A 20,374-nucleotide genomic window follows, 5' to 3' on the forward strand; every position below is an offset into this window, starting at 1 on the left:
TGTTGTGACATTTTATCTGACATTTTATCCCCTTTACAAAAAATGCCCTGAAAAACATGTTTGGTCTCCATGGAAATCTTGGTAAGATATATAACGTAACTTGAATATTTTGGAATTATTTTTTAAAAATACCTCAACCATTTCTTTTATAAATTAGTAATAATAAAAAAGGCTGTCCTACAACAGCAGCATAATGACTGGCAATTTGTTAAAAATTAATTATTTTCACAAAATGATTTTATGTAATGTTCCTGCATTTACACATAAAAATTAAACGTATATTCAATTCAATTGTTTTCAGTCTGAGAGCAGTGAACATGTTCATGCAACATAAAGGATTATATTCACAAAGTATTGTATCAGTCAAATGTTGTATATTGAGAACTGGTCATACACTCAAGTCAAATGCAAAGTTACAGAGGTTAAAAACAGAAAGATGAGCATTCAACTACTACAGACACACCATTAAATTATCTGTATAACCAAATAAAGTAACAGGTCAAAACCAATTATTGGTAATAAAACAGTGAGGATTCAGAAGTGGGAGAAAACCAATTACAGAAGATGAGGAACTGTGGAGAAATATTTCCATCCTACTTGTATTCTACAAGTACAAAGAACAAATTCAGAAAATCAGAAAAGACAATACATAGTAAACACTCAAAAGCAAAAATACAAAATCTACAACAGCAAAGGTGAATTATCTTCAAACACATAACAATTAACAACTTAAAGAGCAATAAATTTGGAATAGAGATCACTTACAAATCGCAAAAAACAGAAATAAAATAGAAACTAAATACAGATCAATAAACTGATAAGGCACAATTTTATAAATATATAAAAATATTTTATATAAATTATTATACACAAACAAGGAAATGATCAGCTCAGACACTCCAGGATGGTGACATCCCTATCCTGAGGTTTTGATATATCAGAGTTAATGTGGTGCTGAGATGATCCTTCACTTCGGTGAAAGGGATCCTGCAGGGGAGGCGGCGCGAGACGGGTTGAGCTGTAGATCGGCCTCCAAACAGGTTAAGTCCAACTCGAGCTCACTGGTGAGACGAACCCTGTCAATGCTAACATGTAAAATGGAAAACATGGTCAATCACACTGGTCAACAGCCAAAAGGTTGTCTGGGGGTTTTCATCTCTTTTAGGGCCATTTTCATGTGCTGAATCCAAAAACTGCATTGTTTTCAATCAGGTCGACTTTCTGAACTATGGATGCAACATGAGCATCAATATGTGTGACTTGTTCTCACATATTTATCAGATTTCTGAGAATCTGGGATCAATGAGTGGAGAGACTCCATCAGGACAGAGAAGAGACGGAGCATTTTGTACAATGCAGACGCAATGTTCACATGTACTCACCCTGACCAGTGTTTACTCTTCAATTTAAAGAAATCCAAGTTTGTAACATTTAATTACTACATTTTGTTGGAAAACAATTTTTTTCTCCTGCAGTCTTTTTTGGATGAGAAATATTAACAGAATTGAACCGATTTGAACTGATAATGTCACAGAAATGTAATCAGTTCAGTCAGAGGATCATATTTCTCTAATTTTTTTTGACATTTTTGGATTCAGTGGTGCAAAATAATCCTAATTTAGTTGAAACAAACATAGACAACTTCCAAAAAATATTTTTTGGTAACCCAGTGTAATGACCTGGACAAACTGTGATTAAAGTACTCTGTATCAGTGAAAATGACAAGAGCTGCTATCCTGACAAACCACTGACTGTCCTGACAAACCCAGTTGTTAGGACACCAAAGTGCATTGTCATTTTCATTGTAAAAATTTCATAGTAATGAAAATGAGAAGCACCTTTTGCACAGTAAATCTACTAAAAATACAAAAAAGGATTTTAAAGACAGATTGAATTCAATAATAAAAATAAAAGGATATTTATACAGTCTGACTATGTAGAATAACTCATGCTACAATTAGCTGCTTTTTTTTTCTCTCGTCCATCCATCCATCTTCTGCCGCTTATCCGGGGTCGGGTCGCGGGGGTAGCAGCTTAAGAAGGGAGGCCCAGACCTCCCTCTCCCCAGCCACTTCCTCCAGCTCCTCCGGGGGAATCCCGAGGCGTTCCCAGGCCAGCCGAGAGACATAGTCCCTCCAGCGTGTCCTGGGTGTAACCCATGTGACCGACATGACCCAATCATCTTCCCTTTTAAGCCCATCCCTTTAAGTTCATTGTCATGTGTGTTTCCGGGTTGGCTGCTGCTCACTGTTGGTTGTCGCGTCCGTTGTTGATAAAACAACTTGAAGTTAAAAATCGACTCATCACTCATTTAATCTAAACTCAACTTTGAAGATTTCTGCTGGAACACCTTCCTGAATTGAACAAGTTACCATTGCATCCACCTCCTCAGACAATCCGTTACTCGACGGTCAGGTTTTTTTTCTTCCGGACTCCTGCATGGATACATTGGATGACGGAAGATGGCGAGCTACCCACCCACCATCTGGTGGTAGGAAACAGAACTACACTTTCCATATAGGAACTGAACAGACTCTAAGGAGTATCAAAAAGGGAAAATAACTATTCTCCCTTCATTTTTGGACCTCTTGTGGACTCTATTAGGTTTTGAAGTGTCACTGACAAGTGTTTTTTTGTTTTCTATTTTCTGTTTTTTGAGAACTTTATTTATTTATTTTTGTTGTTTGGTATTATTATCATTATATTATTATTATTATTATTATTATTATTATTATTATTACTATTATTATTATTGCCACTGCAATAAATAGCAGTATTAACAAACCTTTTTTGGCATCAATTGTATTAATTATTCACCCAATCATGACTCCATGTCGTACCTACTTCTGATCTACAAACTGGTTAACACTATACCTTGCAGTCAGATCTGCGCATCAAAAGAAAGCGTTACATGTGGCGAGCCAGCCAGGAGTCTTGTAATGGGTGAATAATTGAACAATTTCACAGTGCTTTGATTTTGGATGTGTTATCATTAACAAAAAGAAACAATGGATGTTGTTACTCAGTTGGGTTTAAACATCCAACGATCTGTGTTAGTTACTGGCACTCAGAGCTGTGATGACGAAAAAGAAATCATTGAACGTTTAGAATGTTATGGTGCAGTAAAATATGTTTTTCATGTTAGTGAGCCACAAAGTGCATTTTATAAAAACCTGATTGTCGAGTTTGAAGAAGATTCTACTTTAAATGCCTTACAACCCCTTTTCCCATATTATCCTTCCCGAAGTGGCTTAGATGTGACATTTCGTGTTACTTCTCTTGCTTCAGAGTATGAAGCCTCAGTGAGTAGCAGCAACCCTTCCATGGACTACATTGATGAGCTGAAGAACATAGCTAAACGAAGCGGAAAACGATTTGAGGAGGTTCTTAAAGGTGTGATGGATCAAATAAGCACACATTTGGAGAATGCAGGAGGCGATGATGGAGATGAGGATGATGATGATGGTGGTGATGGAAAGGAGGAAGATGAGGAAGATGAAATCCTCAACTTAGCCCAGCCTGTGCAGAGTCAGCAGACGCTGCGAACTGTGCCTCAAGCGTTTTCAGCCCCTCCACCCCATTTCGTCCACTAATTGGCAGGGGGCGCCACCTGGATTTAGCCGCCCCATTACACCACCAACCCAGAGGGTTTCTTTATCGGGGAATGACCTTATTCCGCAGAATATTCAAAAAGTGCTGGTGGAGCATGTTGTAAAAAATAGCGACTTTTCCACATCTTCACTTAGACTCCGCTCATTTTCAGGAAAAATTCCTAAACCAAGCAATGAAGCGGATTATGACTCATGGCGATCCCAGATTGAATTGCTGCTTGCTGATCCCAGCCTTTCCAGATTGCATATTAATCGGTGAATTGTTGAAAGTTTGTTATCACCAGCTGCTGATTTGATTAAATGTTTGAGCCCTGGTGCATCACCTTCCACTCTTCTTGAAGTCCTTGATTCAGCTTTTCAGACAGTACAGGATGGAGAGGAGCTTTTTGCTCAGTTTCTGAACATTTTCAGAATCCTGGAGAGCGGCCATCCTCTTACCTCCAGCGATTACAGCTTACTCTCAGCACTGTAATAAAAAGAGGAGGAATATTACCAGGAGACAAGGACATATATTTACTTAAGCAGTTCTGTCGTGGATGCTGGGACAATTCAGTCATCTCTAAGTTGCAGCTTGTGGAGAAGAAAAGCAATCCCCCACCATTTTCTGAACTCCTGTTGTCACTCCGGACAGAAGAGGACAGACAAATTGCTAAAGAATCTCTAATGAGAAAGCATATCCAGTCATCTAAACAAAAAGTGACCATTCAGTCTCAGAGTACTTGCTCTTGTGGTCATGAGACAGCTAATGAAGAGCTGAAAGAATTAAAAAAGCAGATTCAACAACTCCAAAGGCAGATGTCTTCCCTCATGTCCAGAAAGACACCTGTTAGTAAAAAATCAGAGGTAGAGCAGACCAAGTTTAAGCCAAGTACCAATTATAGTTCATTTCAGACCGCTGGAAGACCAAAGGCAGGATATTGCTTTAACTGTGGTGAAGATGGCCATATTTCTTCCCATTGTAATAACAAAGCGAATCCAAGCCTTGTGGAACAAAAGAAGAAACAGCTTCGTCAGAAACAACAAGCATGGGATGAAAAGAAATCGAGCCAGCAGTTAAACTAAATGCAGTTCCTGCTGAGGGACACTCAGGAGCTGCTACCATCAGCTGTCCCGAATCCCATTCTGAATTGTCCTGTGTATTACCCAAGGGTCTCATTGGTATGAAGAGCATGGGCGAGATTCAAATAAGGAACCCCCTTCAGCTGTCTTCTTGACAGTGGGTCGCAAGTCACTACAGTACCCCATTCATTTTATAATATGCACCTTTTTGACCATGAAATTATGCCTCTGAACAATCTGTTGGAAGTGGAGGGTGCTAATGGCCAAAATGTACCATACCTTGGGTACATTGAATTAAATTTGACTTTTCCACCTGAATTTCTTGGTTCACCAATTGAAGTGGACACCTTAGCTCTGGTGGTCCCAGATATCAAAACCACACATCCACTTCTACTAGTAGGCACAAATACCCTTGACATTGCTTACAAGAAGCACCTTGAGAGCCAGGCTACTACTTTTAAACCCACTGCCTTTGGGTATCAAACTGTCCTGAAGATCCTGCAGCACAGGCATACTCAAACTGCATCTGAACATCCAGTTGTCCTAACTCTGCAGCCTGACCAACCACAAATGATATTATCTGGCCAAACTGTTGTCCTTGAGGGATGTTTGACCACACAGTCATTGAAGGAAGAGAAGGTGGTTGTTGTCGAATACCCAGCCTCTTCCTGTCTGCCTGGGGGCTTATGGTTAATACCTGTCTCATTAACATACCTCAACATCGGCCTTGTCACCTGCCAGTTGTGGTAACTAATGAGTCAGACCATCCAGTCATCATCCCCGCAAGAGCAGCGATTGCAGAGATTGCTGCGTTCCAGTCTGTTATTTCCAAAGAGCACAATGTTAAAATCCATAAGTCTGCAGAGCCATTAACAACTCAGCTTCAATACAATTTTGGAGAATCACCTCTAACAGAATGGAAAAGTCGGATTATTTCAAAGCTCAACAATATACCAGAGGTTTTTGCCAACACGACCTTGATTTTGGTCGAACAGACAAGGTGAACATCAAATTAAATTGTCTGACCCTACACCGTTTAAACAAAGACCACGTCCTATACATCCACAGGATGTGGATGCTGTGAGAAAACATCTGCAAGAATTGCTTGAGTCTGGAATAATCCGTGAATCGGAGTCTCCATTTGCCTCACCCATTGTGGTGGTTCGCAAGAAGAATGGCTCTGTACGCCTCTGTATTGATTATCGGAAACTCAACATGCAAACCATTAAAGATGCTTATGCCCTTCCGAAGCTAGAAGATGCATTCACTGCACTGGCAGGCTCTAAATGGTTCTCTGTGATGGACCTAAAATTGGATATTACCAGATAGAAATGGAAGAAGCTGATAAGAACAAAACAGCCTTTGTTTGTCCTTTAGGCTTCTGGGAATTTAATCGCATGCCACAGGGAGTAACCAATGCTCCAAGCACTTTTCAACGACTTATGGAAAAATGTATGGGTGAGCTCAATCTGAAAGAAGTCCTGGTTTTTATTGACGATTTGATCATCTTCGCACCAACTCTTGAAGAACACGAAGAAAGATTAATGAAAGTCCTAAACAAATTAAAGGACTTTGGACTAAAACTGTCCATTGAAAAATGTGTCTTCTTCCAAACTTCAGTGAAGTATCTTGGCCATGTTGTGTCCAAGGATGGTGTGGAGACGGATCCTGATAAAATTTCCACTCTTGCATCTTGGCCGGTGCCAAAAAACTTGAAGGAATTAAGATCGTTCCTGGGATTTGCAGGGTATTATCGGCGATTTGTGAAAGATTATTCTACAATCGTCAAGCCACTACATGACCTTACCGCTGGCTATCCACCTAGCCGAAAGAAACTAAAACCTATGTTGAAACCCCAGAATTATTTTAACCCAAAAGAGGTTTTTGCTGAACGTTGGACTGAATCCTGTCAGCATGCATTTAAAACCATTATTGAAAAACTCACTACTGCTCCTGTATTGGTATTTGCAGATCCGAGCAAGCCATACATTCTTCATACTGATGCCAGTTCAGCAGGCCTTGGAGCAGTGCTATATCAAGAAAATGATGGAAAAAATCGAGTTGTAGCCTATGCAAGCAGAGGTCTGTCTAAAAGTGAATCAAACTACCCAGCCCATAAATTAGAATTCCTGGCACTTAAATGGGCAGTGACTGAGAAGTTTAATGACTACCTTTATGGCACACAATTCACTGTGGTCACAGACAGCAACCCGTTGACCTATCTGTTGACATCAGCTAAGCTTGATGCTACAAGTTATAGATGGCTCTCTGCTCTGTCCACATTTACCTTTAAGATTGTCTACAGGGCAGGAAAACTGAATGCTGATGCTGATGGGCTGTCCCGACAACCACATTCTGAAATGCCTGATGATTTTAAGTCTTGTAAAGAAAGGGAGAGTGTGTTAAAGTTCGTTCAACATCATCTCGAGGAACCAGGTTGCACCTCAGTTGACCAACAAATGGTTGAAGCCATCTGTGACCGCCAACTGGTGTTCAGCTCAAACAATGACCATGCCCTTGTTCTCTCTTTGTCTGCTCATGTGGAAAGTCTACCTGACAGCTACACAGACGACACCCAATTTGCCACCTCTGTTCTCCCTCGGTTCTCCACTGCTGATCTTGCTGCCAAACAACGAGCTGATTCCACCATCCAACATGTGATTGCTCAGCTTGAGAGAGGGGAATCTCCACCGCCAGCACTGAGAGATGTACTTCCAGATCTGCCACTCCTGTTGAGAGAAGTAAATAAAATGGAGCTCCGTAACAACCTTCTTCTCAGGAGACAGAAAGTGGGAAACAGTGTGACATATCAGTTAGTGTTACCAGAAGAGTGTCGGCATATGGTGATGTTTCAGCTTCATGATCGTATGGGCCACCTTGGGATCGAGGGTTAGGGTTAGGGTTAGACCTAATTCGTTCTCGGTTTTTCTGGCCACGAATGTCTACTGACATTTATAATAAAATCAAGACCTGTGAACGATGTGTAAAAAGGAAAACCTTACCAGAACGGGCTGCACCTCTCGTTAACATCAAGACTTCAAGACCTCTAGAGTTAGTGTGCATGGACTTCTTGTCTTTGGAGCCAGACCGAAGAGTGAAAGATATCCTTGTGATTACAGATCATTTCACAAAATATGCTGTCGCTGTTCCAACACCAAATCAAAAAGCTCAAACTGATGCTAAATGCTTGTGGGAAAATTTCTTTGTCCACTATGGCATTCCAGAGAGACTACATAGTGACCAAGGACCGGATTTTGAGTCCCGTACCATCAAAGAACTTTGTGATATTGCTGGCATCCATAAAGGAAGGACAACTCCCTATCACCCGAGAGGTAACCCTGTGGAAAGATTCAATCGTACTCTACTTAACATGCTGGGGACATTAAGTGAGCAGAATAAATCACGATGGAAAGATTTTGTAAAACCACTTGTGCATGCATATAATTGCACTAAGAATGATGTCACAGGGTTTTCGCCATACGAACTAATGTTTGGTCGTCAACCTCGTCTTCCCATAGATGTGGCTTTTGGGTTACCGCTGGAAGAGGATACCTCCACCTCTCACCTGCAATATGTCCAAGGATTGAAAGCACGTCTACAAGACAGTTATCAGTTGGCTGTGAAGAACTCGGAGAAAGTGATGTCCCGCAACAAAACCTCCTTCGATCGGCATGTCACTGTTTCTGAACTTGCCGTGGGAGACAGGGTCCTTGTTAGGAACGTCCGACTGAGAGGAAAGCAGAAATTGGCTGACAAATGGGAACCTGATATGTATGTAGTGGTGGAGAGGGCTGGCAATCTCCCTGTTTACACTGTAAAACCAGAGAACCAGGATAAACCTCTCAGAACACTCCATCGTATCTTTTGTTGCCTTGTAATTACTTACCTGAGCAGAGCTCTGAAAAAAACTTACTATGAAGAAGAAAAACATCTGCCTGTGAACTTACCTGATCCTGACAATGAAGAAACTTTTGAGGATGAGATGATCTCACCTTCATATGATCCCTTTTCTTTCGAGCCTGTGAAATTCATCACTGCTGTTAATTTACCATTGCCACCTGTCCAGAAATCTGTTCCACCTGCAGATCTACCTGAAGTTCCTGATCAGCCCCCATCCTCTGCTGCAGAAGAGGATTTAGAACAGGAACTTCTAGTGGTTACAGAGGAGCAAAGGGAATTTCAACCTTTGGACAGAGAGGTGATATCCATCAGTTCAAGATCTGATGATTCTGCAAGAGATGCTGCAGGAGGCCCTGCAGCTGAGGGAAGTCCTGCTCCTGAGCCAGTCACTCCAGAGCCTTCCACTAACAATATTGAACTAGAAGTGGACTTAAATGTTCACCCAGAACCATCAAGCCCTGAAACAGAACCATCAAGCCCTGAAACAGAACCATCAACCCCTGAAACAGAACCATCAAGCCCCGAATCAGAACATCTTTGCGGAGGTCAGTCCGAGCAAGAAGACCACCAGAACGTCTACAGTACTCTCAACTGGGTCACCCACTGTTGAAGAGCATCCAGTTATTGTTTCATGGGCTGACCACTGCATTTACGCATGCTCTTGAAGGGAATGAGGAGGATGAACCCATGACTGTTCCTGTTGTCATTCAAACGCAACCCGGTCCATGTACGGGGACGTGCATGAGATCAGGGGGGGAACCTGTAACCCATGTGACCGACATGACCCAATCATCTTCCCTTTTAAGCCCATCCCTTTAAGTTCATTGTCATGTGTGTTTCCGGGTTGGCTGCTGCTCACTGTTGGTTGTCGCGTCCGTTGTTGATAAAACAACTTGAAGTTATAAATCGACTCATCACTCATTTAATCTAAACTCAACTTTGAAGATTTCTGCTGGAACACCTTCCTGAATTGAACAAGTTACCATTGCATCCACCTCCTCAGACAATCCGTTACTCGACGGTCAGGTTTTTTTTCTTCCGGACTCCTGCATGGATACATTGGATGACGGAAGATGGCGAGCTACCTACCCACCATCTGGTGGTAGGAAACAGAACTACACTTTCCATATAGGAACTGAACAGACTCTAAGGAGTATCAAAAAAAAGGGAAAATAACTATTCTCCCTTCATTTTTGGACCTCTTGTGGACTCTATTAGGTTTTGAAGTGTCACTGACAAGTGTTTTGTTTTCTATTTTCCTGTTTTTTGAGAACTTTATTTATTTATTTTTGTGTTTTGGTATTATCATTATCATTATTATATATTATATTATTATTATTATTATTATTACTATTATTATTATTGCCACTGCAATAAATAGCAGTATTAACAAACCTTTTTTGGCATCAATTGTATTAATTATTCACCCAATCATGACTCCATGTCGTACCTACTTCTGATCTACAAACTGGTTAACACTATACCTTGCAGTCAGATCTGCGCATCAAAAGAAAGCGTTACATGGGTCTTCCTCTCCTCCCGGTGGACGTGCCCGAAACACCTCACCAGGGAGGCGTCCAGGAGGCATCCTAACCAGATGCCCAAGCCACCTCAACTGGCTCCTCTCGATATGGAGGAGCAGCGGCTCTACTCTGAGTCCCTCCCTGATGACCGAGCTTCTCACCCTATCTCTAAGGGAGAGCCCAACCACCCTACGGAGGAAACCCATTTCGGCCGCTTGTATCCGCGATCTCGTTCTTTCTGTCATGACCCAAAGCTTATGACCAAAGATGAGGGTAGGAACGTAGATCGACCGGTAAATCGAGAGCTTCACTTTTTGACTCAGCTCTCTCTTCACCACAATGGACCGGTCCAGCGCCCGCTTCACGGCGGACGCTGCACCAATCCGCCTGTCGATCTCCTGCTGCCTTCTTCCCTCATTCGTGAACAAGATCCCCAGATACTTGAACTCCTCCACTTGGGGAGGAGCAGGATTTCAAACTCTAGACAACACGTCCACACTGGTCTGGAGTCCCTTTTACGAAATGCAATGACTGGAAGTAGTGCACAGGTGGCATCCTCTTAATCTCAGAGCCTATTTGTTCAGGCTCATTGCTGGAAGCCACTGGAATACCTGAAGTCAGTCATTTGGATCGGGATGCTTTTCATGTCTTTCCAAATAAACATAATTTTAATGATTTCATTTACCTTGCTGGTTTGTCCAGGTCTTCCAGCTCGTCATGGCACAGAAAATTGATGATAACAACACCAAAGCAGTCTCCAATTATATTCACCCCGGTGAGGATATGGTCTCTGAAGGGCACAGAAGAAGAAAACAAATATGCTGTTAGACTCAACCATGTTTTTCTCAAAGATTTTCTTTTCCTTACTCTACCACAACCAAAAAAAATAAAGAAAAAGAAAAAACAAATCTACATGCAACACAGGGAGCCAGGGCAGAACAAAAACTTGAATCCAGGTGTAAAGACAACAAGGTATTGATAAGGTTTAAGAGGAGAAGAGGTATATACATACTGGGAGATTGAATGCTGGAACAATTGAATGGGGCTGACAGGTTGCAGGTGTGAGGAGAGAAAGAATGGCAGCAAGAGGTGAGGGAGAGTAAATATGATAACTAGGAGAATGTATTTAAGAGCAACAAATAATTACTAAACTCAGGAAATGAATAAACATAAACTGTAATTACTAAGAAGAAATGAACTAAAGTAAAACAGAAATAAGGCTGATATTATCAAAGAATGATAATATCAGAGTAAATTCACCAAAACAACTGAAAACAGCCCAATACCTGATGACATGCAAGTTAAAAATCATGACTGGGACAAAACTCACTTGTAAGTTTCATGATTGCAGATCAGCAAAACTCAACCTAGATTGACCAGATGGTTTGACGATGAAAGTACTTTTTAACTCTGAGTTTCAAGTTGAACTTACAGAACCCATTCCACTACGACCAGCATGGCAGCGTCTCTGGCAGGCAGTCCCACAGCTGTCAGAATCAGGATAGTGGTCACTGCTCCTGTTGCTGGGATTCCTGCAGCTCCAAATGTGACAATGGAAGTAGTCAAGCTGCAAACCAAGCACAGTCTTCATGAACATTGCTGTCTAAAGTACAACACACAGCCATAATAAAGCCTTTCCGTGGAGCTCAAATTCGTATAAATTAAACTGCTGCTTCCTTGGCCCTTCAAGAAAGCAGCTTACCCAACAGCAATTATCTGGCCAGCATCCAGCGTGATGTCATTCATCTGGGCAATAAAGACAGCAGCGATCACTTCGTAGATCGCGGTCCCATTCATATTAATGCTGGTGAGAATGGGCAACATGAGGCGGCAGAGTTTCCCATTGACCAATAGGTTATTTTCACAGCATTGGAGGATGACAGGCATACTGGCAGTGCTATAGCAGAAAACACATCCTTCATTGGTGCACCGTTCATACGAGCAAACTGGAAAAGTGTCTCTCTTTGACAACAAACAGAACATCTTACCTGGACGCAATGATAAATCCAGTCATCCAAGCCTTAGTGGTACTCTTTAGGATGACAAAGGGATTCTTTCTGACAAACACGAAGAAGATCAGGGGAAGAATAATGAAGGAATGGATTACTAGCCTGGAAGAGACAATAATCACATTCAGTGTCAAAGACATGCAATGCAAAAGTATTCATTGGTATTCATCTGTGACACTTTTATGTATTTTGTAATAATAATGGTAAATAATAATTAATTTGACTTGGAACACATTTTATATCTTGGGATCTCAAATGGCACACAGTAAAACTACAGAGTTCAAAGTATTTGGAGAGATTTTATAACTGAGAAAACTTTCTCTTTCTCTCCCCCCTTTCATTCACATCAACACATTTTCGCTCTTTTATTTAGAAATTCACAACCCTGTCATCTTCACGGTGACTTGGAATTAATTATCAGTTGCACTTTGGGAATGCAAGGCTGGGGAAAAAATAATGCTGAAATTTATGAGTCTTTTTTAAATAAAAGAGTGCAAGTGTGTTGACGTGAATAAAAGGAGAGAGAGAGAGATATGCTAACACAATAGCGCATTGTTGTAAAGTGGAAAGAAAATAATGCCTGGTTGCACAACAATATCTATCAAGATGTTTGTGCATTTGTTATCATCCTGCCTGAGTCCACTTCAGATCAACTTATTGCTGCAGATCCAGCTGCAGCTTGTTGGGTTCTGTCTCCACCAGCTTTACGTTTTCATAGAAAAGTTTGGTACATTCTTCTCCGCAAAACAGGACCAACATTGCCATGGATGTTGAGGGTGAACACAAAGCTTCACAACTTGCAACAGATTGTCAAATGGCCAGTGAACCAGGTATTTGTTACTACAGATGTTTTCCTTGTCAAACAAACTTGAATGAAATGGCTGAACTGCATCAGTAGGATGCAATTAAGATCTACAGAGATCTACCAATGAGCAGATCTGTTTATCAATGTTGACATCCAAACGTTTCAGGTCAAAGGCCTTTGAGGAGTGGAGCTCGAGACAACTGATCTAATCCATCCCATGCTCTCTTTAGTTGCAGCCTTAGAGTCATCGTGTTGACAGATGACCTCGCTACAGTCTGAAGTGGTCTAACATTGACCTTTATGAAGCTCAAACTCTGAGATGAGTTGAGTTTAGGTTTGTCTTCATTGAATTAGAATGAACAAAGTTTTGTTCAAACAAAATAAATTGAAAATAAAATCAAACAGAACAAAAGAGTGACAGTAGTGAAGTATATTTACACATTCAAAGGAGTGGGTAGAAGTATGAACTTATTTTTACACCCAGCCCTCTTACAGCTGCAGCATCATCCAATAAGTCACTATTCATCTGAAAGCTTGGGTAAGTTTTAGAAACTAACCCTTCTTTAAGCTAACTTTATCCCTGATCTGTCTGTTGAGTTCCTTGGTGTTCATGATGCTGTTTGTTCGCTTAATGTTCACAAAAAAAAAGACAACCTCTGAGGCCAAACAGAACGTCTGAAGGGAACTGAATGACCCGAATTGGGTGTTTGAAGATATCAGAATAAAGAGACTGAAAATGATTGTTTTCATAAGAACGAATCTTTGCAGTGTCTTCGTCCTCTAAACAAACTACCTTAGCAGCAGTGATATCAGTTTGGTAACAAAGTTGGTAACAGTTTATTCGAAGGGTGTGCATAAACATGACGGTCATGAATATTTATGACTGTTGGTATGAAGTGTCATTTGGTAAATAAGGACACTTTTAATGCACTTTTCATGAACTTTAAATGCAAAGTTTAATAGGATTTTGCATTAATGGCATCATTATATTGACTGAGAAATTCAAAGTTCACACTTTTAATGGACTTTTAAAGCAACTTTTAGTGTTCATGTCATGTTTATGATAGTGTCATGACAGTCTCATGCACAACCCTTCAACTAAAGTAAATCTTAACAGAAAAGGTGGACATACCCCAGACAAATCACAGCTGAAAGTTTTGCGAGTTTAATGACAGCGCCCCAGTCCTCAACATCCAACACGTTTTCTATGATCAGGAAAAAAACTCCGATTGGCAAGTACCTGAAACAAACAAACAAGAAACACTGAACTGATTACAGGGATGTTTTGTACATTATTAATGAATCCAATTTTGTAAAAGAGTGAAATTATATACTCTTATTTTACCACATAATCCAGTTAAATATGATTTTTATTGCATCATTGAGGCTTTGAATGGCCTTCACAGTGCTTGTTGCCACCTGTCCCACCCTGTTTATCAAGATGCCGAAGGTGAAAGACCAGATGATCAGTCCTAGCATGTTGGGTCCATCAACATAAGTGCCCACCAGTTTAATGTGACTGTCGTTCTGCACCGAGAAACACAGAAATGCTGGCTGTAATTCTCTAAGAGCAATATTGTAGGAATACATCACCTTGTTGTACAATGCATTTCACTTTTTCACAATAAGTCACATTAAAACCATAAACTTCATTTGCTTTTTTTGTTGTTGTTGTTGTTTTTTGGAAAGGACCAATCCACAGCATTGTGTAATTGTGAAATATAAAGAAACAAATTAAACTGTTAACAAAAAAAAAAAAACATTTACAGTACATAGAACCCATATAATTATTTGTGTTTTTAGCTAAACCCTCTTCAGTCGCCCTGCACATCCAATACATTCCTGTACATTCGCTTATTTTGGTAGGGGAGAGTAAGCGAACTTGTACTTTAATGTAAATATATAAACACTTATGTTACCTTTCAAATAAAATAACCATGTTTATTAATAGAAAATTAAACAATAAGGACGTAAATGCATAATCAATCTTTCCCAGTCAGAGACGCAATAATAATAATAATACCACTCTAGTAAAAGAAATAAGTACAGAGCACTAAAACTACTCTTAAAAAGTACCTTTTGCCCAAAAGGTTACTGAAGTAAATGTAATCAGTAATACACACTTTTGAACATAGATAACAACAAAATTGCTATCAAGCTTAATGTAATAATTTGGCATTGGCATTATCTGCATCCAACAGCATTACTCAATTCACTCGGTTAGCTTAAGGGGAAAAAACTGTGCAAACAGTCTTTGCCTTTTCTAATACACGCGTCTCTGCACAGCAGCAGCATGTCTCCTTCACCACACAGCACATACAACTGGCGCCAGCGTCTTAGGGCTCATGATGCCTAAGAAACATGTTGAAAACAACATGTTTTCAAAAAAACATGTTGTTTAATCCACGTTAGCAATTGATTAAACAGTTTTAAAGGCCGAAAAAAGTGCATGGGGCAGCGGGGACATGCACAGAAAGTGCAGGAGCCCCATCTGTAAGAAAGTTGGCCACTCACAGGTAAAAAAACAACAACAACAAAAAACAGCTTCCAGGCGCCACCACACAGCTGACTCTGAGTGGGCAGTGGCCCCCAATCCCACCAAGCCTGTTTCATAGGAACACAGACGGATTAATCTAGGATTAAAACTTGTTTCAGGGGTGCAAAAGACTTGAGAATAGCAAAGATCTTCCCCTTGCAGTAGAACAGTCACTCTAGGTAAAAGCATAATCAGACGATTACTCTAGTCAAATCACTCTAGTCAAAACTCCATGGCAAGATGTGAGCAATGATGTTCTACTGCCCAAAAACATTACTGTAGGATTAACTGTTCTTGTTGAAACCCATAGGTACAACGAGTGTTTGCATGGTTGCTTATGCTGGGTCTTAATTTTCCCCTGTGATGAACTCCACCCCCCACCCACGGGCCACTACAGGAAGGTACAACTGCCCCTCAGGTGAAAGAAAACACCACCTCTCCTTTCTGGCTTTAATTTACACAGCCGTCCATCATTTATCCTCCACTTCAAAATCAAGAACTCTTTTGTGTTGGGTGACAACTTCAAACCAAACAGAATACTTTGAAGTTTGTGGTTATAATGTGACAACATGTGAAAAACTGAAAGGCCATACAACAAAAATCTGAAAGAGATACTCACTAATAGTAGAAAAGAAGTGCCAGAAGTGCCTTCAGGAAGGTCTTTTTTAATGTAAATAATCTCAGTCTTATACTGGGAGAAAAAAGAAACTGTTAGGAAACTGTCCAAACCTGGAAAGTTACACACTGAGCTGCGGTTGTGAATAAAAACGAACCTTCTCATAGAAAGCCTGAACGAAGCTCTCAGGAACCATGTTCCTATGTGAGTGAAAGGAAAATTACAAAAAAAAAAAAAAAATACTGAGCCAAATGTTAAAGAAAAAATACATGTGAATATTATTTTCTTATCATTTCACATAGGTGAAGATAGTTTTAAATGTTACTTTAGATAATAAAAGTCAATTACCCTCTATGTAAAAAACTACAAGATGAATATAATCACCTTCCTAAAAGTAATGGCCTATCATATTTTGCCCAAAGTAATTTTTCTCTTTGCCTAAATCATCTGTTGGCAATAGAGAAGTTGTGTGTTTTTTTCTTGCCAGAATAACTTTTGGCAAAAAAAAAAAAAATTATATATATATATATTTAGACCATCATTATGTTAGGAAGGTGACAATATGCACAAACGCAGGAATTGTGTCTAACTGTCTGTCCTCTTGCCTTAAAAGATCCATGAGGATCACATGAATGGAGAAGGGTGGCATTTCCTTAATGTTCTCCTGGAAACTTTGTTCTCCCGCACCAGGCTGGATTGTGAGCACCAGAAACAGTCCTGCAACACAAAATCTCAGACAGAATATCAAAAGCAATAACACAAAGCAAACTATCTCAGCCCTCATAAATCTTCATTAATAACTGCTGACCATAATAACATTACCAAGAATTATGGCCACAATAGTAGTGCCAGAGATAAAGGTTCCTGTGAATATGGCTGTTTTTCTGGACATTTTGGTGTTTAATCCAGTTACTCCTGAGAAAAGAGAGCAGAACCAGAAGTTCAAGTGGTGCCTGAGCAATGAGCAGGACAACATACCAGGGCATATGTGTCCTAACAACTAATCTTCATCTTTTAAAAATGTTTTAAAAGCACAGGAACGAAATGGTGTGAATATGAACTTAGCTTAATGTCTAGATATAATATATTATAAAGGGTTTTGAACAATATTTATACAGAATATCCATAAAAAAATGAGTGAGCATACTTCAAATCTATCTCTGTCGATTTGAAGGATGCTCAAATCTACAGATGTAACTATGATACATTAATACTTCAAGTATTTAGATTTATATTTAGCTTGCCTGCAAGCACACTTGTCACAATGAGGGGTACAGCAAACATCTGAAGCACGCTGATAAGCATATCCCCTGGCACTCGGATCCATTTTACTTGTTCTTCCCTTAAATATATCATAAACCTCAGCAGAAATCCAGTGCCTAAGCCTATGGGGGGAAACACAAACATAATAGATATGAAGAAAAAAAACATCAAGATGTAGAAACAACCTAAGCGATGAAATACTTTATAACAGTCCTGAGAAATGGGAGTGCTCTCACATAAATATAAAATATCTATTGTAGATTTATTTATTTATTTTTAATTTTTTTTTCAGTTTATTGTGAATAGGTTACCAAGAATTATGGCCAAAATAGTCGTGCCAAAGATGACGCTGCACAAGTAAAACAGGAAATCTGGCCTTTATTTCCTAAACATGTGTAAAATAATCATTTACTACATTTAGTTTTTTTACACTCGATAACTGGAGGAAAGTTAGTGTAAGATAGCAGATAAAACAAGGTTCACTGTAATAGTGGAATATGTGGCAGAACATGGCCTGCAGGTACTGTCTGCTGTCAGCTGTGACTGACAAATCAGTTCATATCCAACCTTCAGATAGGATGATACTAACTTTAGTGTCCCAAAGGAAATTTGTCTTGGGTACAAATTCTGGCTGCTGCATCATCCAAAACCAAGACTTTATGCATAAAACCACTTCTATAATAAATCAATCAACACAGATATAAAAACATAAAAGAAGCATGTTAACATTTTGAACACCACAACCTACAGTCACAATTTACTGTAGGTAAATTGGGCACCTGGGCAATTAGTTTACCTGCAGTAAATTGTAGGTAATTTACCTAAAGTGAACATTTTGTTTACCTACAGCACCTTTCATGCCTCTGAAGTGAGGCATTCTGCTTGACCTCCATTAGCTTCATAGCTATTTGCATGAGACTAATGAGTTTGGCTTCATTTGGACAGACCAGCTGAACCCAATGAAGGTCTGGTTTCTCTACGTCAGGGCAGCTCAAATGTTTTGACACCAAGATCTACTTTTTCTCTCATCAGCCAGCCGAGATCTACCTCATGACACCAAGACATAAAAATGGTAAATCAAACCCTATTGGCTCATTTTCGATTTTACATCCGTTATCTCAGAAATGATAAAGTGATAGAAAACCTCAGTGAGAGTCTGACACTGGGAGCAGGTTACTGGTTCCTCAGTCAGGTTGCAAACCAGACGTCAGCAGATGTCATTCAGTTCTGGTAGATCTGAAATTTGGTTTGATGACGTCAATATGAGAAACTACAGACTGATAGGAGGAAGCAAAGAGCTCTGCAGAGGTAAAGCCATTTGTTTGTTAAACCAATGGCTTCTACCATGATATATGTTTGTCCTGTTTGATGTTTGTTGTGACATTTACTGCAATTGAAACAGGTAATGAGTCCAAGTTTGTCGTTCATTGAACGTTCTGTAAAGAGCCACAGCGACGGTAAACAAAGGTGAACCAACCCGAACAGCTGATCAACCCAAAACCTGCACCTTTTCACTCTCCGACTCTTTGTCGTGAAACACACGCGTTGCGGGCCGCAACCTGCGCCCCGCAAGCAGAGCGGAGATGACGTTAAAAACATTCAGTCCGTTACGACATCAGGTTTCCAGGCTTGATGTTTAGTTCTCGATTATTAATAATTAATAATAATTACGTAATTTAAGCTCCTGCTCTGCTAGTCAGTCGGGCTTTCAGTCCTTTTTTTGTTTGTTTGTTTTTTTGTTAATGGAACCTAAACGCACTGAATTGCGCAACACCTAGTTGAAACAATAATTACTGATTATTAATTTTAACACGTTTTGTTGATCTTTTTATTATTATTATTATTATTATTATTATTATTATTATTATTATTATTATTATTATTATTATTCTTTAATGGAGCCACAAACGTTTGGGGTCTTGGTGAATATTTTTGATGAGCTTGTCAGAAGAGGAAGTGCTGCTCTCAGCGTCCTTCAGTTGGTCACCTGCTGCAGAGATCGACGTATTGAGCTGATCTACAGCATCACTGTCTGACCAACACCAAACGCCCCCAACCTGCACAGGAAATGCAGTCGCTGCTGCAGAGAGAGTTGATTGTCAATGTGTATTCTAAGATATTGGTCGGAACCCACCTGGGCAATTAGCCGATTCTGCCCCGGTGGGCACAACCCCGTTCCTGTGATCTTTAGGTATTAAGAATTAGAAATTGTGACCACCACTGAAAACAGTTTTTAATCTGCTGTCGGTGGTTAAATGTGATGAGGCAGATTACAGCTGTGTCATCAGAAAATGTGAACATGTTTGGCGTGTTACAGAAACAGCTTCTTCTTCCCTGCAGTTGTCAGAACTCTGCACTTGATCCAGCTTCATTTAAAGTTTCATACGCGCACACTGAACATGTCGTTAGCATAGTCAAAGTACGTTTGAACTCATTTCAGTTGAAACCCCAGGTTGAGCACGCGAGTTTAACAGCCAACCCCAAAAACTCCTGACATGAGGACTCACCAAAAGCAACCGACAGGAGGCAGATGACCTGAAATATTCCCTCCTCCATCGTTTGGTTTCGCTGTGATTCGGGAAGCAGACGGGCGGGTCGATGGCAGCTGTTTCAGTTACTGTTTGGTGTCCAATGCTGGGCAACTGAGAAAAGAACGTTCAGTCTCAGTCGGTTCCTTGGCAACATAAATAACACACATAACTTATGACTGGTTTCAGTAATTTGATGTGTTTGAAGAGCACTGAGTCCATTGGATCAATCGGTTTTCTATTTTAAAAATATTTTTTAAATATTTTGATTTAAAAAAAATGAAAAAATATATATTTTTTAAATATTTTGATTTAAAAACAGTGGTTAAGCGATTTAAACAGGTTTTAGAAGATCTTGTTCATTTTGTCATCCAGTCCTTGGATTCCATGTTTTGGAAAATGCCGGGAAAAGAATTCCAGGTTTCCTTGGATACCTTGATTTTGGTTCAAATGCTAAACAAGGATGATATTTATTTCAAATAAAAGTAAAAAGACATTGTGTTTCTGATAATATCACCACATCA

At 39.9% G+C, this 20,374-nt stretch overlaps 1 protein-coding gene across 1 annotated transcript; it reads right to left on the bottom strand.

Annotated features, from left to right (window-relative positions):
* Positions 1-370: 370 nt before the first annotated feature.
* On the bottom strand, positions 371-20,065 carry LOC129377085 (excitatory amino acid transporter 3-like). The gene is made up of 13 exons (XM_055056808.1): positions 19,830-20,065; positions 17,304-17,444; positions 16,882-16,974; positions 16,665-16,776; positions 16,217-16,259; positions 16,063-16,134; positions 14,253-14,434; positions 14,040-14,147; positions 12,082-12,204; positions 11,796-11,990; positions 11,526-11,660; positions 10,779-10,883; positions 371-1,085 (listed from the first exon to the last, which is right to left on the bottom strand). Exons 1-13 carry the CDS (start codon positions 19,876-19,878, stop codon positions 968-970), a joined length of 1,476 nt encoding a protein of 491 aa, XP_054912783.1. The 5' UTR covers positions 19,879-20,065; the 3' UTR covers positions 371-967.
* Positions 20,066-20,374: the final 309 nt, after the last annotated feature.

This window comes from Poeciliopsis prolifica, unplaced genomic scaffold, assembly GCF_027474105.1.
Source record: "Poeciliopsis prolifica strain line A6 unplaced genomic scaffold, Auburn_PproV2 SCAFFOLD046, whole genome shotgun sequence".
Lineage (NCBI taxonomy): Eukaryota > Metazoa > Chordata > Actinopteri > Cyprinodontiformes > Poeciliidae > Poeciliopsis > Poeciliopsis prolifica.

Coding starts and splice junctions, on each gene's coding strand:
- LOC129377085 (XM_055056808.1), bottom strand. CDS start 19,878: ATGGAGGAGGGAATATTTCAGGTCATCTGCCTCCTGTCGGTTGCTTTT. Junction 16,975..17,303: donor TGTGACAAGTGTGCTTGCAG/GCAAGCTAAATA, acceptor CTCTTTTCTCAG/GAGTAACTGGATTAAACACC. Junction 14,148..14,252: donor ATATTTAACTGGATTATGTG/GTAAAATAAGAG, acceptor TGTTTGTTTCAG/GTACTTGCCAATCGGAGTTT.